Here is a 24,985-nt window from a genome sequence, read left to right as displayed (position 1 = left end):
AAATAATAGCAAATCTACAAGCTCACTACTGTACGTGTCACATCAGCTAGTAGATGGTCTGTTTCCAAATAGCCACATTTGTAAACCAAATGTACGCATTTCAGAATATAATTCTAGACCATATCAGTTGCTTTATATCAAATTACCGGTATATGGAAATGTATTAAAATGAGCAGGTTCTGAAAAGGCGTCTGTACAGGTAGCAAAATGTATCTGTTCCAACTGCAGAATAATGACATCACAAGTAGATCCAGTTGCAAATTGTACATACTGCTGTGTTAGTGGAGTGGTGCGGTCAAGCAGCAGTAAGGTAATGCTACTTCCACTCCTGACATCCCAGACTTTAGTATGGGAAATGTTGGAGGAGGGGTGGATTTAGCTCTTCAAACATGACTTATAGAATATATGTATGTAATGTATACATTATATAATATGTATTGTTTACGAGAATGTCAAATTATAACATAGATCATAGATACTGTTTTTTCATATAATCAAATTTTCAGCATTTAAAATGAGCTGTTGCCCTGTCTTTGTTTTGGAATAACCGCTAAGTGTTTTTGCCTTGGTTACCCAATGAGATGCTGCATAGTGCATTATGGCTAAGGTCCGAGGCGCTTTATGGGGCAATTTATGATTTCGCCAATGGGAGCTCAAGTTCAAGTTGTGCAATTTGATTATTGGTGGATGATAACTATTGGAACAAGGAATTAATAATCAGACTTTAAAGATTACAGAGGGAGAGTATTAACTCATTCACTGCCAGAGTTTTTCAGAATAGTCTGCAGCCAGTGGTGCCAGCGTTTTTGAGAACACGTCATTGGCACTGTGGGCTTTGGAAAAAAGTGACGTGTTACACGTCATTGGCACTGAATGACTGCACAGGATGTCATGCATCCTGTGCAGCGTGCACGTTACAAAGCATTTTAACTGTCCGACTGCCGCATTTCTAGTGGGTGCTCGCTGTGTCCCGTGGGTGCTCGAGCTCCTGAGCACCCATCGGATAGGCACCTATGGCCAAGGTCATCACTTCATCAGTTACATTTTTTTTCCTCTGCTCAACCCCACATGTTACATAGGTCTGGTGATGCTGGATGGATATGTGTTTGCAGTGGGGAACTGCAGGGCTGATAACTCGAGGGACCCCTCGATGGAACGCTACGACCCCAACACGGACACCTGGCAGCTCATGGACTCTGTCGGTGTGACAGCGCATTACGATAATAACTGCTGTGATGTGGTCGCACTAGATGGACAGCTCTATTTTATTGGTATGGAACAGATTTATGCACCTGCAGGTTCCGCCTGCTGGGCTTCATGAGGTTGTGTTTTTCATGTAGTGTTAGTGTCAGAATCAGGTTTATTGTCACATCACAGGTTTACAAGGTAAAAAAGTAGGTGAAATTCGTTTTTGTACATCGTTCCCATCGCAACGTTATTTCCATAGAAAGAAGAGGGGGGCGGAAGAAGAGGGGTGGGGGGGCAAGTGGGAAGGAGATCAAACAAGTGAACAACAAAAGGCCAAACAAGTTATCTACATATTTACAAAAGTACCTGAGATTTAAAAAAAAGTTAAATGACTAAGGTGCCTGAGCATAGCAGCAATGTATGTATACTGTGCATGATATAGTGTATGTCGAGCATAATGGTTCACTGAAAATGTACTACAAATTATTATTATGTATTCATGCTTCTCCTGTTGACGGTGAATAATGTTTTGACATGTGTGTCCTCCTGGACTCTAGGTGGTGATCCAAATGTCTTCAGTCCAAAACGGCCCCAGGTGGCCAAGTACAACCCTAAAATATCTGTGTGGACAGAAGTCGCTCCTATGCAGATTCCACGTAATAGATCAGCTGCTTGTGTTCTGAATGGAAAGATCTATGTTACAGGTATCTAGCCTCTTCTTAGTCAGTGGTGGAAGAAGTACTCTCCCTTTTTTTTTTTACTTTAGTAAGAATAACAACACCAGAATATAGAAATACTTTTTTACTCAAGAGAAAACATATAGGCAGAACATTAAAATGTGCTTGCATTACCAAATGGCTAACGGCCCTTTTCACAGTTTCAGAGTTATTGAATTGTAATAAGTAATGCATTAATGTATTGATCACTTTAATGTTAGATCTGGTTCAGGTGGAGTAGCTGTATGGCTTAACCTATAATAATCATCATTTATCAGTTAATGCATGTTTAGTATAAATAATCAAAATTAGCAAAGTAAGTATGCCTAGTAAACGGTCAAATCACTGTACACCCATCACTGTATTTTATATGATAAAGTTGGCAGTTCGTTCACAAACACACATTAGATATACCAGTCCACGTAAGAGCTGTGAACAAGGAAAGACCGCTTTCATTTATTATGCTCCACACAAATGGAACAAACTTCAGGACTCTCTGAAACTGGTGCGAATGGTCTCAATAGAGACATTTAGGGTTCTTCTTGAGGACACACTACACAGTGAACTGCACCTGTTCCATGTAACACTATTCTTATTTGCATCTGTGACATTGTAATTTGATTCAAATGTTTGGTATTGTTTTTCATTATATATGTGTTCTATATGGTGTTATCAGGGCGTCCTTGAAAAAGAGAGCTTGCTCTCAATGGGCTTCCCTGAATATATAAAGGCAAAATAAAGAGACAGAAATAATTGCAAAAAGAAATAAAAGAAATACAATAAAGTATTTGCCTCTGACTTGTAGTGGTGTAGAAGTTACAAGTATTAAAGACAAGAAAAAAAGAAACATTCAGGTAAATTAAAAGTACAGTACAGAGTACAAAAGTACAGAGTATATTCGATCACTGATCTTAGTTCCCTAATAGACTCACCTAAATTCTACTGTAGTTTGAGCATATTATAAAACACACTAGCAGTCACTATCCTGTTAATTCTTGTTTGCCTATAGGTGGTCTGCATTCTCATGATAATAAGACACGGGAAAATAGGATGGAGTGCTACAACCCCAAGACCAACCAGTGGACCATGTGTGCCCCCATGCAAATGTCACGCTGCTCGCCTAGCATGGCTGTGGTGGATGGATTGATCTACGTACTAGGAGGGCGGAGCTTCTTTAACTACAAAGGCGATAGGTATGACACTACTGCTCCATTAATGTCTGGGAAAAGATTTCGTCTTGTCCACACCAGAGATTTCTCTCACGGCTGTTTGTTTGTTTGTTTGTCTCTCTTCATGTAGTTCTGGCCATAACATCGAGTGCTACTGTGAAGAGACGGACACGTGGGAAACAGTGGGGCAGGTCCCTGAAACTTACTCCGGTGCCAAATGTGTCTCTCTCAAGCTGAGGAGGGATCATGGTCATCCCATTAGGCATAGATGATTCTGATGATGATTCTGATGTTGACTAGGGTTGGCGTCCGCAACCGGAGGAACTGTTTCCAACATTAAAGGAGAATTTTGGACTAAAGTTTTCTTACCTTTTCTATGACGTTATGATATCTTAGGATGAATGGTACAGTAGAACATTTTCATAACTCCACCCCTAAGCCGCCACAGCTTAACACATTGACCGCCGGGCCCGTAGTTCTACGGGCCGTTAAATCCAACGGTTAAGCGCCGATCCCGTAGCCTACGGGCTGTGGTGCTTTTTCCTTTTTTTTGATTTTTTTTTTTTTCCAATTTTCTAGGGGGACCATTTTCAGTGTAACACCACCCGATGTCGACCGGAAGTGCGATCTCGTTTTTTGTTTCCCGTCTGTCTCCATTCTAAGTCGTACACAAAAACCCCTGTAAAAGCCCCTGTAAACATGTAGTTTTTCATCCTCGCATTTCCCATGTTAACATAAACGATCAGAACTCAAACATGGCGGCTCCGTTTGACACGCGGTCTCGACGAGTAGACACCAGGACATGTGCCCGTTGTTTACAAACAGTGGATCGCGCAATCTAAAGGATTTTAACGGGGCCTATGGCGACCTGAAAAAAACAACAATAAAACGTTGGCACTGGTGAGTACATTATGAGATTAACCTCTGGCGGTCAATGTGTTAAAAGGTGCGCGGATAGGCCTTAGGTTAGATCACATATTTTAATAGCTTTTTTTTTTTAATGTTTTGGTGAGATCTGACGTTCATAGTGACAGAACACTATGCAACCAAAAAAACAAAACAAAAAAAAAACAGAGTCTCGCTAGACGAGATTGAAATCTCGAGATTTTTGGTTGCATAGTGTTCTGTCACTATGAACGTCAGATCTCACCATATATATATATTTTTTTAAGCTATTAAAATATGTGATCTAACCTAAGGCCTATCCGCGCACCTTTTAAGCTGTGGCGGCTCAGGGGTGGAGTTATGAAAATTTTCTACTGTACCATTCATCCTAAGATATCATAACGTCATAGAAAAGGTAAGAAAACTTTAGTCCAAAATTCTCCTTTAAGGAACCTGAATCGGTTCCATCACATTTGGAACCGGTTTGTCACTCTGTCAGAAGCTGGTATGTGGACTTCATGTCTGCTATACAATTACAATACCAGTGGTTCTAAAACGTTTTAATTTCAAGGACCACCATAACTCTTGAGTTACAGACCTGTAAGGGCCCATTTGGAACCTGACTGAATTAAAAAAAGAAATCTATGTAATTTTGGCTTTCATTCAAATGTTTGATAAATATAGGAATTGTCAAAGGGAACCGTTATGGAATCGGACCGTTAAGAGGGAATCCTTAACAAACCAGAAATTAGAGTTAAAATCCTAAAGGGTCTCAACCCTAAAGGTGACAGAATATAGATGGATATATAATATGATTAGAATAGATTGATATAATGTGAACAATGATGATTAAGAAGCTTCCTGCTGGGACGTCACAGAGAAGAGACACTGTGTTGTGATGGTAGTGTCAGCCTATAATTGAGTTGAGTTCAGAAGCTCTGCTCAGACCCAGCTCACTCCCATCCCATGCTGCTACTGCTGCTCCTGGCCAGCCTATCAGAGCTGAGGGGCTTGCCTTCCAGTCCCTCCATGGATGCAGACGTCACCCCCAGAACCGCCGTCTTGTTGAAAGGTAAGTTCAACCTGTTAGTCTGCTCCTGTTCAGAAAACTGCCTACCTGTGAACAACGAGATTGGATGATTTATTTTATTTTATTTTTTCACACAGAACCAGGAGATTACGTGATCCAAAGATTTACTGCTCCATTCACTTCCTGGTTAACGTATTACTTAAAAATCCTGTATCTCGGCTCCTGTGCTTTTTTTGTGATGTATTTTTTTGCCGAAACATGCTATTTTTAACGGCGTATAATAAGCGAATGGGAGGTCGCGATGACATTATTTTTTTTTGCACAGTGAAACCCTCCGTGATTAGCAACCCTCAGGGGATCAATCATACTGGAGATAAATATTCAGTGGTAAGAAAATCAAAATATCGCTGGCAGCTAGTTATAAATACTCTGGCAGTTAAAGAGTTAACGAAATGCCAAAGAAATAAAAACAAACTTTTTATTAGTACTCATACATTTTTGTAGGGGGCGCTATAAGCAACTGTCCCCCCTGTTGATGAAGTGACTTTAAACCTGGGGTCCCAATGCATTTTCATACTCATCTGTGTATGGCTTTCTTTTTCTTGACGTCCCTGCAGTGAATGGCAACGTGAAGGAAGGAGGAACCCATCGACGACAAAAACCTCCCAGCAGATTCAGGAGCTTGTGACCAAGTTGACCAATCAGTCTGGCCTGGACATCATCCGTATCCACAAGCCTTTCCACACAGACAACCCCAGCATCCAGGGACAGTGGCATCCTTTCACCAACCCACCACCTTCTATAGGCCCAGTTATACCTTCTATAGGCCCAGTTACACACACACACACACACGCACACGCACACGCACACACACCACAACCTACATCAATAAAGGCCAGCCCTGGGGCAATATACCGTACATTTTTACAGAAACCTGCTAGAGACTGAATATTGTTTTTAGAGATGCGCATGAGTACTTGATTTGGATGTCAGTATTTGGTCAACATATAGAGTAATCATATTCTTTTGTTCTTTTGTAAAAGAGAAACTCAAATTGATATAATGAACATAAATCAGCCTTGTTCTTTTTATATTTTTTTCTAGAGTTGCCAGTTATTTTCACCCCTTTTTTCTTCCAATTTTGTCCTTATGCCAATGAACCACACATTTCTGTGTTGCCACTGTTGTTGTTGTTGTTGTTGTTGTTCCATTGGATCCTCAAACTTTCTGCTAAACAACCTCATTGTGAGCTTGGAGGTCCATTCAGCTGTTCTTATCAATGATGAACAAAACCTAACTTTTTTTTTTCTTTTTTTCATTTCCTGAGAAATGAACAGTTAGCTGGTTTCTGCCCGACAGCAGAGATATGCAAATAACTAATTGAGTAACTAAAGCACACATTTATTTTGAGTGGAATAAAAAGTACGATATTTACCTCTGTGAATGATGTAAGTAGTATAAGTTATTGAGGACAATTTTGAAATACTCAGGTTGATTAAAAATACCTCAAAATTCTATTGAAGTACAGTACTTGGAGATACCTTCCACCACTGGGAAAAATAAATAGTCATCCTCCTTTTGTTTCTCCAAATGTCTGTCAACTGAACAGTGCATAGTATCCAGGATATTACTGAAAAATACTTGATATGCTCAAATAAAGCTTCAGTATATCAGATGACTTTTGACTACATAAGAAGCGAGGAAGTCAATAATAGAGTGTTAATTTAACTCTGAACCAGTGAGGGCGTTAAACCACTCCAGAATATGCAGTGCGTGCTATTGAGATGGGAGGGGAGGGACATGACGTAAACATGAGAGTAGAAAATATTACATTTTATGTGATGGTATTTACTAAACCATCCGTGGTTCTAATACCATAGTTTGTAGGATGGTGGGGGTCAGAACCTGTTGTCTTTTAGCAGACCTACGCTGCTCTCTAGTGGTGGAAAGGACTCATTGCCCACACATTCATAAAGCTACTTGTGTCTTTATTTACTCACCATATAACATCTGCAATAAAGGTTTATCTTATCTTTCTTATCTTATTTTTTCTGTCAATTAATTAGCGTTTATTTCCACACCAAGAAAAATGCTAACATATGCCAATTCAGCATTCCATGACATACATTCATAGTTTGGTATGAAGGTAGTAGACTAATTAAGAATAAGTGCCGCTCATAAAGACTCGGGTCATAATTCATAAAAACAGAGGTCATGGTGGACAAACAAGTTCTCAAGTAGATTTATAGTTACACTGAAATCTGTAATAAGTTTAAAACTTATTAAAACAAATGTAATAAGTATAATGCAGTATGTGAATGTATTGGAACCCACAGATATACTGTATTTAGGCTTCATGGTTTGAGTTCCACTCAAACTTTTGTGTATATAATTTAACATATTACCCATATACTTCACAAGAGCTTGTAGATCTGCTTTTTCCGCAGAATGTTTGCACATTTCCACTTCAATGCTATAAATCATTCACCACTGGAGATAGTTGTGGGACAGGTCATTGCTTACAAACTGTCCTGCAGCTTTATCAATGAGGAGGGTTCAGCATGTATTCATTTGTATTCATTTATAGCAGTGGTTCTCAAAGTGGGGTCCTTCGGGGGGTTCCAGGGGGTCCCCAGCAAAAGTGAACCTTTTACACTTTGGCTATTAAAAAATAGCAGATCTACAAGCTCATGGCGCATCACTTCCTGCCACACTATGAGCTTGTAGAGCTGCTATTTAAAAAAGATCTTGAACATAAGTGAAAAAAAATTTACCCAGATCTTTGCTTCTGGGGGTCCCTGGCACAACCTATTTTCAGATGGGGGTCCGCGGCCAAATATTTATCCATTTGGGGGTCCTTGACATGAAAACCACTGATTTATAGAGCTATTTTACAAAAGCTCTCCTCAGCCCTGCTTTCTTGGAATGCTGGTGTTATAGCACCCCCTGCAGGTCACAACAACTTTACACAGGAGTTTTTGTGTCCGGAACTGATCTTCTGTAGTGTGTTTGTTGTCAGGAGGTCACAGTTAGGCGTAACACGTCGTCCCTTTGAAGAGGAGCTGCGGGAGGAAAGTGTGTTTGTTGTTAAAGTTTAAAACAACGAGGTATGTTTATTTGAGGTGTGTTTGTCTTTGTGTTCATGAGTTTTACGTTTGATGTACAAATATACATGTGTACGTTATGTTTGTGTCGGTTTGCGTGTTGTGAGAGCTCGTTTACAGTTGGACGTTGGATTGAGGCTGATGTTAGAATGGTGTTTAATAGAGATGTTAAATACATGTGAGTAAAGGAAGAACCAGTGAGTTGTTTAACCAGGAGGCAGTGGTGGTGATGTGGAAGTAATGGTGGGATAAAGACATAGCATTAGATAGCCTAAAGACTATCGTAGATTTGTATCGATTTTGACATTTTTATATCTGAGTCTTGTGACCACCCCCCCAGTTTGACCTGGAATTTCACCAGTAAAGCCCGTATTTCTCCAAACATGTACAAATGCAAAATATAAGGTACTTTCCCGCTTGCCCCAAATGTTAACTAGGTGTTTGACGTGTTTGCGTAATGTATTAGTCCATATGTTTCAATAAAGAAGTGTTTTAATCCCGTCTGTGGCTGATTCTGTCAGAAGTTCCCAATGGGTGGTAGTTGACGGGGCGCATCCGGTGAAAGTCGGAATTACACTCAATGTAAACAGGAAGTAAACGATGGGAAGAAAAGGCGTTCGGCCACAGACGGTATTAAAACACTTTTTTATTGAAACATATGGACTAATACATTAAACAAACACAATGGACACCTACTTAACATTTGGGGCAAGCGCGTAAGCACATTTATATTTTGGGTTTGTACATGTTTGGAGAAATCCAGGCTTTATTGGTGATATTCCAGGGAAAACTGTGGGGGGGGCGGGTGGTCACTAAGACTCTCGTACTACGAGAGTCCTACTGACCACCCCCCCAGTTTTCCCTGGAATCTACGAGACTCGTAGCTACGAAAGTAAAAGTCAGACTCGATAAAATACACTCGATAGTCTTGATCTAAGGCTAATAAAGACGCATGTAGACCAGAGTTTGATATTAAAGTAGACCCCATCACCCCATAATCAACGTCTGTTTGAATCCTTTTCCTCCTCATTCATTATTTGATCACCTGGTTAGTGCTGATGCTGCTGCTGACATCAGTGGTTCTCAAACTTTTTCATGCCAAGGACCCCCAAAATGATATGTATTTGGCCGCGGACCCCCATCTCAAAAATGTTGTTCCAGGGACCCCCAGAAGCAAAGATTTGAGTTAAAAATGTTTGCATAAAAATTTATATATTCAAAGATTTGCACACATTTTCACGATTTTTCAAAAATAGCAGATCTACAAGCTCATAGCGCAGCACTCGGTGCCGCGCTATGAGCTTGTAGATCTGCTATTTTTATTGTATAAAAGGTTAAAATTATTGTGATGCTATATTGACACATTTTGCTGGGGACCCCCTGGTACCCCCTCAAGAACCCCACTTTGAGAACCAATGGCTTACATCATGGTTAGATACTACTACTACTACTACTACTGTACTACTAATACAGGCTAAATACTCCAGAAACAGAACCATGCTTATTGCCAAGTGTGTTTGCACATGAGATAGTTGTCTCGATGAGGTTGGTGCATTAAAAGGAAGTTTACACAGACGATAGTATACACAGTACATATACCAAAATAATACTTGTGTAAATGAAATGATTGCACACATACATTTAATTTCATATTCAGTCCACATACATACACTTGATGGAGGGGATTTGTGTGAAGGGGACCTCTGTACAGTAGCTATACTGTAGTTCTACTTCACCGACTGTGAGCTTGTAGATCTGCTGTTTTGTTTATATTTTGAAAAACATTTAAATTATTTTAAATTACTGGCATGCCCACAATGGGGAATGCCAGGTTGCCATCCTACTATAGATAGCAGTGTAATAGTAATACTGCTATGTACTATGTTGCAGTGATTTATATATTCTGTATACTTCTACACCACTATACTGGCAATGCAGGTATGTGTATACAGCAGTGAATCAGAATCAGAATCAGTTTTATTGTCACATCACAGGTTTACAAGGTAAAAAAGTGGGTGAAATTCTTTTTTGTACATCGTTCCCATCGCAACGTTAGTTTCCATAGAAAGAAGAGGGGGGGGGGAGAAGAAGAGGGTGGGGGGCAGGTGGGAAGGAGATCAAAACAAGAGAGCAACAGAAGGCCAGACAAGTTATCTACATATTTACAAATTACCTGAGATAATAAAAAAACTAAAAAAACTAAACTAAGGTGCCTGAGCATAGCAGCAATGTATTGTATACTGTGCATGTTATACTTATACTGTGCATGATAGACAATGGACGTTAAGGTGCTTAGAGGAAAAGGAGCACAATAAAAAAAGACAAAAAAAAAAGTCAGTGCGTTATACAAGGGATTAAGGTGCAAAAGGTCAGTGCGTGTCCACCTAGAGTGGACTGACCCTAGTATAATCCGCAAGTAGCTCCATGAGGGAGTGCAACAAAAAGTCATTTGTACCTGGTGTAGTCCACAGGTGTGTCCGAGGGGGGGCTAAAGTCCAAGTCATTGTCCCTGGTATAATCCACAGGTGTGTTCAGGAAGAGCCAGAAAAGTCTGCGCCGCCTGCTGTCAGGCTGCTGAACAAGGCCCATGCCTCATCCAGGCTTATGCCCCATTCAGCATTCTGACAGCAGCTGGATTGAAACTACACCAAAACCTGGTGGTGGAACTCTTGATACTGCGGTAGAGCCCCTTGCCCGGTCGCGGTCGTTGTAGGGGGTTGAACAGTCTGTGACTTGGGTGGTGCTTGTCCTTGATGATGCGCTTGGCTTTGACCACGCACCGCTTTTTGTACAGTTCCTGGAGCACTGGGAGCTCGATTCCCATTATCCGCTCTGCCGATCGCACTACTCGTTGTAGGCTGATCTTTTCTCGGGCAGTGCAGTTCCCGAACCAGGCCGTGACACAGCCTGTTAGGATGCCTTCAACAGAACTGTTGTAGTACAGCCTGAGGATGCGACGTCCTACGTCCAGTGATGTATATAGTAGGCCTGTTAACATTCCTCAGAAATGATATCTGAATATTGGTCTTAAAAAATGGGCTTATATTCAAATATTATTATTATTATTATACTTTATTTTTGTTATGTTTATTTAACAGGGACAATACAAAAAACTAGCATTTATTCCACAGCTTGGAAGCCAGGAGGGAGAAGAGTCTCTAGGATGTGTTGCTGACATGTTATTTGATATGAGATAGTTCACACCCAAAAGGACTTTCTTTCTATCGATTATTCACCTTATGGAGACTTGAGTTGAATTCATCGATATTTATTGTATCTCCTACCGGAAACGGCAGCCTACCGGTCCGCTGGTTATTGGCTTAGGAAAGCGACAAAAACAAAAAAAAAATCCATGAATTCAAGTCTCCATGGGCTGACTAATCGATAGAAAAAAAGTATTTATTTGGGTGAACTATCCCTTTAAAGCCACAATGCATAGGAAGCATAATGATGCTTAATACTAGTTGTTTGCACTCACTGAGAAACATGTCCTTGTTCCTTTTCAAGTTTGTCAAAGAAGTAACCCAGAAAAAGAATCCTGATACTCAACCTGCTCTAGTGGCCAGCCGTAGAAGACAGGCTGTACTGTGAAGCTCCCAGGTACAAAATGTCTGTTAACTGAACAGTATGTAGTAGCCAGGATATTACAAAAAAGTACTTGATATGCTCAACAAACCTCCCCTGATTAAATAAAACGTCAGTATATCAGACGACAACATAGTGTCGTTCAAATATAAAGAGGACCCTTTTAGTCAAGAAGCTATTTGGTTGCATTTTAAATGTGGTGAGAGAGTAACTCCAATACTGCATTCGTTCACATCTTTTTTACACATTATTACAACCTCATTTCACTAATGCTCAGCCTGAGTTGAATTAAATCACTGTGTTCAACAGGCAATAAAAACGGTTTTAGTTTGATCAGTGAATCATGTTCATTCCATCAAGGTTCCCTTTGTACCCTCTCAGAGTTAACCCATTAAGACCTGGAACGCATCTGTGTCACTTTTTTGATTTGAGCTAAAAATAATTATTTTACACTTTGGCTATTTAAAAAATAGCAGATCTACAAGCTCATAGCGCGGCACCGAGTGCCGCGCTATGAGCTTGTAGATCTGCTATTTTTGAAAAATCAAGATTTTTTTTTTGAAAAATCTTTGAATATATATTGTTTTAAAGTGAACATTTTTAACTCTATTCTTTGCTTCTGGGGGGTCCCTGGAACTAAATATTTTGAGGTGGGGGTCCGCGGTCAAATACATATCATTTTGAGGGTCTTTGACATGAAAAAGTTTGAGCACCACTGATATAGAAACATATGTTTTTTTTTCAGAATACTGTTGGGATTCAGAAGACATTTGTAGAATCATGTAACAAACATGTAACAGTAATGTTGTGTGTTCTCTCTGCAGACCAGACCCACTCCACCACCACACCTCACCTCAGACATGGCTGACAACATCCTGGATGCTGCCTGCCAGAGAGAATCACCACAGGCTGCCAAGAGGATGAGACTGGACACTGACCATGTGAGTGACTGTTTTTTTAAATTTGTACATGTTTCTTTCAGCTTTTGTCAGCAGAGTAGACAGAAGAAAACATCATTTCAATATCAGCCCCCCCCCCCCCCCCCACATCTCACCTCCTCCATTACTGGTTAATGTCCAAGCAGACATAGCAGCATAAATATATAAGTAATATACAGTGGTGGAAATGGCCTGGATTCGCTTTGGGAACCCTACTAGTCACTGCGCGCGCGTGCATGTGTTTTTTTTTGCGGTTCTGGGCGGATTGGGTTCGTTTTTTTCGCGGTTCTTGGCGGATTGGGTTCGTTTTTTTTCCAGTTTTTGGTTTCTTTATTTTGGTTTTAGGATTAGGAGTTAGGTTAGGGTTATGTTATTTAATTCATATTTTTGCCTGATTTTACCAATTATCACAAAAAACTATTTCTGCCTAATAAAATATTCAAACAAAATGGGTTTATACTAATGTATTTTGTGGATTATATTAGACAACAACTAGACTGTTTCTCAAATACTAATCATTGTTTATTATAACAAACAACAACTGGAGTGTTTTTCAAAATGTACTCCATGAAGTGTATATGGGGGACAAAAAGGAAACGTTGCAGGGGGGGCTTATTTAATTGTTTTAATATATATATATATATTTTTTTATCAATTATCATCAACATTGGCCATCATCTTCAGTTTCAAAGTGTTTCTTCTTTTACTTTATTTCAGTTTTAGGGTTAGGGTTAGGTTAGGGCAGGGGTCGGCAACCCTAGATGTTTAAAGATCCATTTTGGACCAAAACAAATCATACAAAATATGTCTGGAGCCGCAAACAATATTTAAGCCTTATAATGAAGGCAGCATAGGCATATTAGCCATATAAAGTGTATATTAGCCTATAAAAAATACTAGTTACTTGCAAATAGTAAATGAGCATTCATTTTAATGTTGTCAAAATATTCCACGCAGCAGGATCAGTGTTGCCAGATTCTGTGAGAGAAACAAGCGACGAGGTCTATGAAAACAAGCCCAAAAGAAGCGACCAGTTTCACCACTTGAGCCCTATTAAATCAGCTATTTTCAAAAATAATCTTGAAAGCAAGCCCAAATAAGCAACTACACTTCAGAAACAAGACAAAAGAAAAGCAACCAGCAACTGAATATTTACAAGCGACTTTACAGGAAAACAAGCCCAAAGTCGCTTATAGTAATCAGACATGGCAACACTGAGCAGGATCAGCGCACCACAGGACTTACTTGATAACTTTTCATTGCAGAGCAAACATTCAGGAAATCCATCTGAAGTGGCAATGAAAGCAAATGCCTCTGTCCACGAACTGTTAAATCCTCTGTTTTCCTCAGCTATCTTTCTTTTTTTGCCTTTAGAATCCATAGCGTAGCAGTGAACCACACACCCACCGGTTTGTTTACATGGCTGGCTGGGCGCCGTGCCGAAACGTGTGTCGCAGGCTATGGGTACAGCCACACATGTCCGTAAAGCGTCCGTCAAGTTGCCGTACGGACGCCGGAAGTCCCATCCACTCCCATGTTAAGTTTAAAACCGGAAGTACCGTTCCGGTTTTTTTTTAACATGGGAGTGGACGGGGCTACCGTCACGTAGCGTACCGTTGCACGCCGTTGTACGGACATGTGTGGCTGTACCCTATGATGTAATTCTTAGTTGACAGAATTGTTGAAACTTAATATTTATTCTACACATTTTTACAACATTGGAAAACGTAAGAATGTTTGTGTCACGTTTGGCCTCATACAGCAACCATAAATTAAAAATGTTATATAAAAAAAAAAAAAGAAAGTTGGACGCTCTGAAGAGCGTTCCCACATGTGTTCACAGCGTTCCCCCGCAACGGTTGCTATGGGAACGCCGTTCCCAAGCGTGCAACGCCATTTCCACCACTGGTAATATATATATATTATATATTAGTAAAAACTAAAGATACATGAATACATAAATACAGTAACAAATTGATAGTGACAGATATCCATAAATATGTGTACATGCAAGCACACATCAAGACATGATTAAATGTTGAAAAATAAATAAATAATAGTAATAATAAATAATAATAATAAACAGGTCACCCCCCCTTCTCGCTCTCTTTCAATTTTAATTTCAAAGCCTAATTGCAGCCAGTTGCAGCAGCTTGTAGGCGTGCAATCTGGGAACCCATCGCCATATAAAAAAGGGAAAACAGCGCCCTCTGCTGTTTTTTACTCTTTCACTTAGCTCTGGGGGGGGCTAATGGAGCACCCGCACGCAAGGAAACCGGGGTTTTGGTCTGCCTTCAGCCTTTCACTTCCGGGTGGACTAAGTTTTAATTCCCACTAACAATATTTCTACACGGAACACTAACACCACTTCTCCCAGAGAACATGGATCGTTTAGCCCACTTGTTTCTATGATGAAAGAGCAAATTAAAATGTGAATAATATCTTTCCGTGGTTTTGTCTGCTCCGAGGGCGCTATTGTTAAATGAGTTTCGGTTTGTTTCTAGTTGGGAAGGATCACGTAAATCCCGCCCACTACATTTGATTGGGTAAAGCGCGGCCTGCTTCCTGATCTGAAGGCACGCCCACTTGTAGGCCAGTGCGTACGCGATATGACGAACCCCCCCCGACAGATTCAAGCGGAGAGCAGAATCTGTTCTTGAGAGATTAGTAGGCGTGTAAAAATGTTCAAGCATCATTAGAAAATCACTAACATGACTCACAGATGAATAGTAGTTTATTTGTCTGATTTATAAATGTCCCTCTGGATGTTGTTGTCGTTGCACTTCAGGAGGACGGCACCAGTGTACCTCTATCCTCCCTGGATGCTGAGATGTTTGTGGACTTCAGCCATCCCAACAAGGTCTTAGTGGGTCTCAACAGGCTGCGTCTCAACAGTACCTTGTGTGATGTGGTTCTGTGCTGTGAGGGACAGGAGGTCCCCTGCCATCGTTATGTACTGGCCTCCTTCAGCCCTTACTTTGAGGTAAATCACTTTTATTGACCTGCTGTTAAGGAAATGCATTTTAATTCGGCCTTGGCTTTCAGGGGAACCGATCATCATGCTATTTACATGCTATAGTAATTAATGCTATATTTTCATTAACCGTTGACACTATGTAAATAAGAAAGGCCTAAACCATAAACACACCCAAGCCAACCATTCAGCTTTTCAACCTGCACAGGCCATGTTTACATCTGGTATGAAGGAGTCCACACAGGAAAGGGTGACCATCAGAGGAGTGGAGCCTCAGATGATTGGTTTGCTGGTGAACTATGCCTACACTTCTAAGGTCTCCATCTCTACTGATAATATGCAGGTAATGTATTATCATCATAAACCTCATTCATTGTCTCCATGATTTTCCTACATAACATCAGTACTTAACTCATTGAGTGCCATTAACGTGTTTCACGTGTTTTACCGCTATGGTGCAATGTGCCATTAGCGTGTTTCACGTGTTTTTGAAAAAAAATAGAAAAAACCTAAAAAAAAATAAGATCATTATTATATTATATTATTATCTGAAGATTTGCAGCTCCATCCACTCCTTGTTTAACTTATAACTTAAAAAGGCTGTATCTCGCTTCCTAAGCACTTTTTTTTTTTTTTTTTCCAAAAAATAAAAATCATAATGGCCAGAAATAGATAATAATAATTTGGGCACTCAATGAGTTAATAAAGACATTTTGTTCATTTGTTCTAGGCCCTGCTAGCAGCATCAGACTTGTTTGATGTCACGGCTGTTCGAGAGGCCTGCTGTGAATACATGAGGCGTCACCTGGACGTAAATAACTGTGTAGAGATTTACTGCTTTGCTGATGACCACTCCTGTAAAATGTTGGAGAAACACAGCATGGATTACATTCTGGAACACTTCAGTGTCATCTACCAGCAGGTCAGTGATTGAGGAATCATATATTTCCCAAGTTGATTTAGTCTGTTGTTGGCTTTTATCTGCTATAACATTGTTTTATTACTATTACTCAACCTCCCACCACCACAACTGACCCAGACCTGGGTAGAAACATTCAATCAGTCACAGTGATTGGATATATATTAATAAGCTACAGACACATGTCCATTTCACTAAACAAACCATCTATCCACAGTGAGCACTTCAGAGGAGAAAATGTTACTTCAGTATGAAGTATGAGAACAGTCTTCTCCATATATGGGCTAATCTACTGTATTTTTTTTCCACCAATAGGAAGAGTTCCTGTCTCTCTCTGTGGAAAGACTGACAGAGGTTCTCTCCAGTGACCATCTCAATGTGCCCAAGGAGGACATGGTGTTTGAGGCTGCCATGCTGTGGTTAGACAAGTGTCCTACCCGCAAGCAGAGCTTTGAAAAGGTCAGTCATTTCTTAGTCTCACCTTACCAGACGATCAGAGGTCTCTGCCTATCAATGTGTCAGGGTTCTTCTAAATGCAAGGTCGTTTCTAGAGTCACTTTCCAATACATGCTTGGCATCTACTGTATATGTGGTACTGGCTGGTAATATGCATAATTATTATGTAATGTTGTTCCAGTTGGACTGGTAAATACTTGGTGTTCTATGCATTCTTTTAGGTGCTACAGCACATCCGTCTGCCTCTCGTCAGTCCCGCCTACCTCCTCACTGTGGTTGAGCCTCTGAGCCAGAGGTTCATCTCTGAAGCCAAGGAGCGTCCCTACTGTAACACATCACGCCCACGCAGGACCACAGGTACCCTGCTGAACACATGCATGCATGTTGCACCTGATGATGCTGGAAAAAGCTTATTTGCCAATAATAAATATGACCTTGGTTTGATATTCAGACTTCATAATGTTTATTGTCTCTGCCAGGCCGAAGGCATGGTGGAGACTATAACCGGACTGTCTGTCCTCCGTCTGTCCTCCGTCCGTCCGTCCGTCTGCGAGCAGCGAAACTGTGCACGCACACTCCCTGGATGCCAGAGCAGAATCTCTGCCCCGAAATTTTCAGATCTGCCTGTTGTAGCACCACCAAGAGGCAAATCTTTGGCAAAACCTTTTTTTTATATTACTCTTACAGATTTTGTCCAAACATCACGCAGATCGGTACACATGATCTCTATAGTAATTAAACCAAACAGATTTTTCATATTCCATCCTGATTGGCTCCGAGTGGTCCGTTTTGAACAAAATGCCTCAAATCATGAACACTGTGTGCGATTGCTGTGAAACTTTGCATGAACAGTGCCACTAGGCCAAGGAAGAAATGCCACTTGACAATGTTCAAATCAGCCTCATGGTGGCGCTATAACAGGCCGATTCGCGTTGTTACCTATAACTGGACAGATCTGTGTAAAACTTTGTACGCACACTCCCTACAGGCCAAGAAAAACCTCTGCCCTGCACATCCAGCCACCAGGAGGCCAACTTCTGTAAAACCTTTTTTTAATATTACTCCTTCGGATTTTTCCAAACATCACGCAAATCGGTACACAGTATCTCTATAGTCATGTGATCAGGAAGGAATTTTCATATTCCTTCCTGATTGGCTAACATTGACTTCCAAAGTTTGAAGGATTGGTCCTATTTGAACAAAATGTCTCAAATCATGAACGCAGCATGCAATTTAAGTGACATTTTGCACGCACATTCCATCTAGGCAGAGGAAGAAATGCCACCCTTTTCACATTGGCCTGTTATAGTGCCACCAACAGGCCGATTTTTGCTAAACTATTTTTTTTAACAAAATGACTCAAACCAGAAACCACGTACGATTTCTGTGAAAGGCTGCGGAAGAAATGGTACCCTTTTCACATTGGCCAATTATAGCGCCACCAGGAGGCCCCAATAATCTACCTGACCTGTGCTCCGAGGAGCACTTTTTCTAGTTGCATCGTGATTTAATCATTTTAAGTTAACAATTCAAGCTTTCATTTAGTTAATTGCGCTTTTATACATGTCAAAATGCATACCAATTTTCTCCTGGATTCATTCAGTGACTTCTAATTTGGTGCTGCCTCTCTGGTGAGAGAGTTCCAGAGGGTTAGGGCTGCCACACTGAAAGCTCTATCCCAGAAGGTTCTAATCTCCATGGGGAGAGAGTTCCACAGGGTTGGGGCTGCCACACTGAAAGCTCAACCAAATACATTTGGTTTCTCCTTCAACTCTTTAATCTACTCTGTCTCATCTGCTCCTTCTCCTCTGTTTGTTGAAGTGATCGTGACGTTGCTACTGGGTTCGTGCTGGGAGGATGGGTGCTTTGAAAAAGTTGAGAGCTTTGATCCCATGACCAATCAGTGGAAGACTCTTGGACAACTGCCCTTGGTAGTATGCGGATATGCTGTGGTTGCATCAGGTGAGGATTACCAACAGAGTCAATCAATTTAGGATCTGTAATGGATCCTATTGTTTTACCTCTGAATAGACTGATCGCTAAGCCCCACCCAACAATAGCGTTTTTTTCAATGCTAGCTTAGCAACAATCATGTTGGACAAGCTGCCATTTATAGAAATCAATGTAATCTTGCACACATATACAAGATAATTACTCGTATCTATCATTATTATTATAACATTGGCAGATCAACACCCTAATTTATCGATACATATAAAGATAGATAGACATAGACAGAAGTTCTCACAATTGGTTCTAGTGAGCAAAGCGAATCAATAATAATTAAACTCGGTAACCTGACTGCAGAAAGTAACACTAAGTAAAGAACTTTGGGGTTATTAATGATTCTGAATTGAATTTTAATACACACATTAATCATGTTACCAAGATTGCCTTCTTTCATCTTAGAAATATTGTTGCGGATTAGAGCCTATCTGTCGTTGGACGATGCAAAAACGTTGATCCACACTTATGTTTTCTCTCGGCTTGATTACTGCAATGCACTTTACTCTGGCCTGCCAAAGAAAACAATTGACAGATTGCAACTTGTTCCAAATGCGGCAGACAGAGCTTTAACTAAAACTAAGATGAGGGAACATATTACTCCAGTTTTAGCTTCACTACACTGGCTCCTGGTTGTTTTAGGATTGATTTAAAAATATTTTACTTGTTTATAAAGCTCTCAATGGTCTGGCACCTTCCTACCTCTATGACTGCCTGCCCTGCCTAGAGATATGTTCCAAACCACCCCCTCAGGTCTTCTAGTGCTGACCTGCTCAAAGTGCCTACAATGACTTGAAAACACGGTGAAGCGGCATTCTGCTTCTACGGGCCGGCGGCTTGGAATAAACTCCCATTACACCTAAGACAGGCAGCCTCTGTGGATAGCTTTAAAGCACAACTCAAGACCTATTTCTTCACTCTTCGTTGATTTTTAAATCTCTGTGTTAATGAAGTCCTCACTGTTTCGACTGATTCACTGCCTTTTTATATTTTTTAATGTTTTATGCTTTTGCTTTATTGTTAAATTGTTTGTACCTTTTCTGTAAAGCACTTACTTGTGCTTTATTCTTGCTCTGTAAAGCACTTTGAGTGCTATACAAATAAAGTGTATTATATAGCCCACCTGGCAGCGTATTTCACAACACACTGCTACTGTTTTGGTGAATTCCTTGGCTTTATAAGTAAACCATCACAATAAGATGGAAGATTTGTGAAGAAATGTAAAGTTGTGTATACATATTCAAATCTCATTTATTTTAACGTTTTAATTCTGCTCTCCATAGGTTCCACTCTGTATTTGGCCGGAGGCGCAATCGATAAGGATGATTATCATAATTATGTTTGCAATACAGAGATGTGGCGCTATGATGTTAACCATGACTCATGGTTGGAGATGGCTCCCATGAAAAAGCCATGCGAGGATTTGAGTAAGATTGTCACACTATCACATTCAAATTAACCACATTAACCCTGGTGGCCCTATTTTGGTCAGGTCACCATAGGCAACATCTTTTTTTAATTATTTTAGTTATTGTTTTCTTTCAAATAATAGCAAATCTACAAGCTCACTACTGTACGTGTCACATCAGCTAGTAGATGGTCTGTTTCCAAATAGCCACATTTGTAAACCAAATGTACGCATTTCAGAATATAATTCTAGACAATATTAGTTTCTTTATATCTAATTATATGGAAATGTATTAAAATGAGCAGGTTCTGAAAAGGTGTCTGTACAGGTATCAAAATATATCTGTTCCAACTGCCGAATAATGACATCACAAGTAGATCCAGTTGCTAATTGTACATACTGTACTGACTGTACTTGGTGCAATATTGACCTATAAATGTAGCATTCAAAACTAGTTGCATTTGCAATGCTCTGGAACCATTTCTATTGTTAACTCATTCACTGCCAGAGTTTTTCAGAATAGTCTGCAGCCAGGTTTTTGAGAATTTCTACTAACCTTTCAAGAGCCACAGAATATTTAGCGAGGAGTGCATCTGCTTCCATCTGAAAAAGAAGGGTGTCACCGCGACCCTCTGTTCTTTAGTTGTTGGCTGTTGAATATAGCTTCTCGCCAAAGAAACAAAGCATAGCAAAATGTATTTTTCGAAATCCTTTAACATTAGGTCGGACAGGGTTGGGTTTGTTGTGATCACGTTATTTCCGGGTATACCTTTTCTCCGGAAGTCATAGGATCACTCATAGGTTGGCGAAGCGCTCCATCTAGCATAAACACTGAAAACAGTGTTGACATGTTACACCGTGTAACATGTCAAACCTGTGTAACTTACATGTCATTGGCACTGTGGGCTTTGGAAAAAAGTGACGTGTTACACGTCATTGGCACTGAATGAGTGCCAATCCCTTCAGCATTACGTGTGGTATAAGACCGGCCCGGTGTGACCGGGTGTCATGCATCCTGTGCAGCGTGCACGTTAGAAAGCATTTTAACTGTCCGACTGCCGCATTTCTAGTGGGTGCTCGCTGTCTCCCGTGGGTGCTTGAGATCCTGAGCACCCATCGGATAGGCACCTATGGCCAAGGTCATCACTTCATCAGTTTCATTTTTTTTCTTCTGCTCAACCCCACATGTTACATAGGCCTGGTGATGCTGGATGGATATATGTTTGCAGTGGGGGACTGGGGGGTTGACGACTCGATGGAACGCTACGACCCCAACACAGACACCTGGCAGCTCATGGACTCTGTCGGTGTGACAGCACATTACGATTCTAACAGCTGTAATGTGGTCGCACTTGATGGACACCTCTATTTTATTGGTATGGAACAGATTTATGCACCTGCAGGTTGAGCCTGCTGGGCTTCATGAGGTTGTGTTTTTCATGTAGTGTTAGTGTATGTCAAGCATAATGGTTCACTGAAAATGTACTATAAATCCTTTGGTATTATGATGCTTCTCCTGTTGACGGTGAATAATGTTTTGACATGTGTGTCCTCCTGGACTCTAGGTGGTGATCCAAATGTCTTCAGTCCAAAACGGCCCCAGGTGGCCAAGTACAACCCTAAAACATCTGTGTGGACAGAAGTCGCTCCTATGCAGATTCCACGTAATAGATCAGCTGCTTGTGTTCTGAATGGAAAGATCTATGTTACAGGTATCTTACCTCTTCTAAGTCTGTGGTGGAAGAAGTACTCTCTTTTTTTTTTTTTACTTTAGTAAGAATAACAACACCAGAATATAGAAATACTTTTTTACTCAAGAGAAAAAATATAGGCAGAAAATGTAAATGTGCTTGCAATACCAAATGGCTAACGGCCCTTTTCACAGTTTCAGAGTTGTATTATTGAATTGTAATAAGTAATGCATTAATGTATTGATCACTTTAATGTTAGATCTGGTTAGGATAAGGATAATCCTTTTTTTAACAGGTCGTCCAGTTAAGTCCTTGCGGTCTTGTTTACAATGAGAACCTGTGAGCAATTAGGGGTTAAGAGTCTTGCTCAGGGACAGATATCATTTCATCAACACATATGCTGACCTGGCCTGGATTTGAACCTGGGGCAACCAGGGCCTCTGGCTCCCTAGGCGGGCTCACTAACCACTCAGCTATGGTGACCCCAATGGGAGGGACAGCGAGTGCATTTTCCGGCAGCGGCTGCTGGCGGCGGCGGCGGCGGCTGGAGCTGCCGGTGGCGTCAGCTTTGGGAGTGTGCTGCGTTTGTGTAACGCAGTCCCCACTAATATTATTTACGATTCTGTGCCTATCGGTACATAACTCGGACGCCGCTTAGTCGAATAGCAGACCATCGGCCGGTCGTCGCGGGCACTCGCGCCTGGAGGCGCTCGGGCGCGACTCCTTGGCCTCAAGGTCTGCTGATTCGGCGCGGCTCCGTCATGGTCCAAAACTATACTTTATCGGCGGAAAAAGAAGTTGACTGCCGCTCCTCCACCGGCAGTTCCGCGACTGCCGCTCCTCCACCGGCAGTTTCCGCGGCAGTTCCGCTGCTCCGCCGGCAGCTGACGCTCCACCGCCGGCAGTCACTGCCGGGAGCTGCCGCTCCTCCACCGGAAGTTCCGCGGACGTTCCGCGGCTGTTGCCGCTGCCGGAGAATGCACTCGCTCCTTCTGCCCAATGGTTCAGGTGGAGTAGCTGTATGGCTTAACCTATAATAATAATCATCATTTATCAGTTAATGCATGTTTAGTATAAATAATCAAAATTAGCAAAGTAAGTAGGCCTAGTAAACGGTCAAATCACTGTACACCCATCAATGTATTTTATATGATAAAGTTGGCAGTTCGTAGACATTAGCAACATTGTATTTTATTTATTTAGTCCTTGTAAATCCTAAGCTTCCTTTGTACCTATCCTCGCTTTTAGAACCAAAGGTTACTGGACATTCAACACGTTCACAAACACACATTAGATATACCAGTCCACGTAAGAGCTGTGAACAAGGAAAGACTGCTTTCATTTATTATGCTCCACACAAATGGAACAAACTTCAGGACTCTCTGAAACTGGTGCGGTTGGTCTCAATAGAGACATTTAGGGTTCTTCTTGAGGACACACTACACAGTGAACTGCACCTGTTTCATGTAACACTATTCTTATTTGCATCTGTGACATTGTAATTTGATTCAAATGTTTGTTGTTGTTTTTCATTATTGTATGTGTTCTATATGGTGTTATCAGGGCGTCCTTGAAAAAGAGAGCTTGCTCTCAATGGGCTTCCCTGAATATATAAAGGAAAGAGAAAGAAATAATTGCAAAAAGAAATACAATAAAGTATGTGCCCCTGACTTGTAGTGGTGTAGAAGTTAAGTGTAGAAGTATTAAAAAATACAAGAAAAAATAAACACTCAGGTAAATTAAAAGTACAGTACTTGTGTAAATGTATTCAGTTACTTTCCACCACTGATCTTAGTTCCATAATAGACTCACCTAAACTCTACTGTAGTTTGAGCACATTATAAAACACACTAACAGTCACGATCCTGTTAATTCTTGTTTGCTTATAGGTGGTGTGCATTCTCATGATAATAGGACAATGGAAAATAGGATGGAGTGCTACAACCCCGAGACCAACCAGTGGACCATGTGTGCCCCCATGCAAGTGGAACGCTACTCGCCTAGCATGGCCACGGTGGATGGATTGATCTACGTACTAGGAGGGCGGGAATTCCATGGCGATCGGTATGACACTGCTGCTCCATGAATGTCTGGGAAAAAATGTCTTCTTGTCAACACCATACATTTCTCTCACAGCTGTTTGTTTGTGTCTCTTCATGTAGTTCTGCCCGTAACATCGAGTGCTACTGTGAAGAGACGGACACGTGGGAAACTGTGGGGCAGATCGCTGATACTTACAACCGTGCCAAATGTGTCTCTCTCAAGCTGAGGAGGGATCATGGTCGTCCCATTAGGCATAGATGATTCTGATGATTCTGATGTTGACTAGGGTTGGCCTATTAAAAGCCGCCACGTGCCAATCGCGTAGATCTACGTGAACTAAAAAAAAATAATAATAGTTGTTCAATTTGACCCAAACACCAAGGAGATATGATTTTTCGAAGATCTAGACTCCTATCCACTTCCTTGTTAACTTAAAACTTAAAAATTCTGTATCTCGGCTTTTTCAATGGAAAAACTCTGGCACTGGCTAAAAAAATATGAAAATACCTCTGGCAGTTAATGGGTTAAGGTCCCATTTTGAACCTGACTAAAAAAAAAAAAAATCTATGTAATTTTGGCTTTCATTCAAATGTTTGATAAATATAGGAATTGTCAAAGGGAACCGTTATGGAATCTGACCGTTAAAGGAGAAATCCGGACATTTTAAGTGTTATCTTTGATGTGTCGCTTATCACTCACCATCCTTGAAAGGGACGTTGAGTTATTTCAGAGAGTCCCGTGTCGTCATTTTTTCGACCCCCTCCGTTGGCATAATGGGAGTGCGTGCCTAAGTGAAATTCGTCTATTACAACCGATGCAAAGTTATTTTTTTCTCTACTACTACTCATTGTAGAGTCTCATGATACTCAAACATG

The 24,985-nt window shown here is 40.9% G+C and overlaps 2 protein-coding genes across 2 annotated transcripts in view; both read left to right on the top strand.

Annotated features, from left to right (window-relative positions):
* The window catches only part of LOC308105161 (kelch-like protein 21), a gene marked incomplete at its 3' end in the record, with an annotated part of 35,250 nt that extends 27,207 nt beyond the window's left edge, over positions 1-8,043 (top strand). Inside the window, exons 10-16 of the mRNA XM_080455792.1 lie at positions 1,080-1,271; positions 1,746-1,892; positions 2,914-3,097; positions 3,204-3,264; positions 4,864-5,030; positions 5,606-5,798; positions 8,008-8,043. Of these exons, the coding sequence (XP_080311918.1) occupies positions 1,080-1,271; positions 1,746-1,892; positions 2,914-3,097; positions 3,204-3,264; positions 4,864-5,030; positions 5,606-5,798; positions 8,008-8,043 (980 nt within the window). The remainder of the gene's footprint in view (positions 1-1,079; positions 1,272-1,745; positions 1,893-2,913; positions 3,098-3,203; positions 3,265-4,863; positions 5,031-5,605; positions 5,799-8,007) is intronic.
* A 3,582-nt stretch (positions 8,044-11,625) lies between these two features.
* LOC308104263 (kelch-like protein 21) lies at positions 11,626-24,723 on the top strand. Its single transcript, XM_080454656.1, has 13 exons — positions 11,626-11,692; positions 12,502-12,618; positions 15,404-15,598; positions 15,798-15,932; positions 16,320-16,511; positions 16,824-16,967; positions 17,186-17,321; positions 18,786-18,926; positions 20,252-20,395; positions 21,573-21,752; positions 21,942-22,088; positions 23,957-24,131; positions 24,230-24,723. The coding sequence occupies exons 2-13, from the start codon at positions 12,538-12,540 to the stop codon at positions 24,369-24,371; spliced, it is 1,812 nt and encodes a 603-aa protein (XP_080310782.1). The 5' UTR covers positions 11,626-11,692; positions 12,502-12,537; the 3' UTR covers positions 24,372-24,723.
* Positions 24,724-24,985: the final 262 nt, after the last annotated feature.

Source organism: Gymnoscopelus braueri (genome assembly GCF_963280865.1).
Source record: "Gymnoscopelus braueri genome assembly, chromosome: 17".
NCBI classification, from domain to species: Eukaryota; Metazoa; Chordata; class Actinopteri; order Myctophiformes; family Myctophidae; genus Gymnoscopelus; species Gymnoscopelus braueri.
Note: the sequence above shows the minus strand (reverse complement) of the source record. Positions and strands in the feature narration are given on the sequence as shown.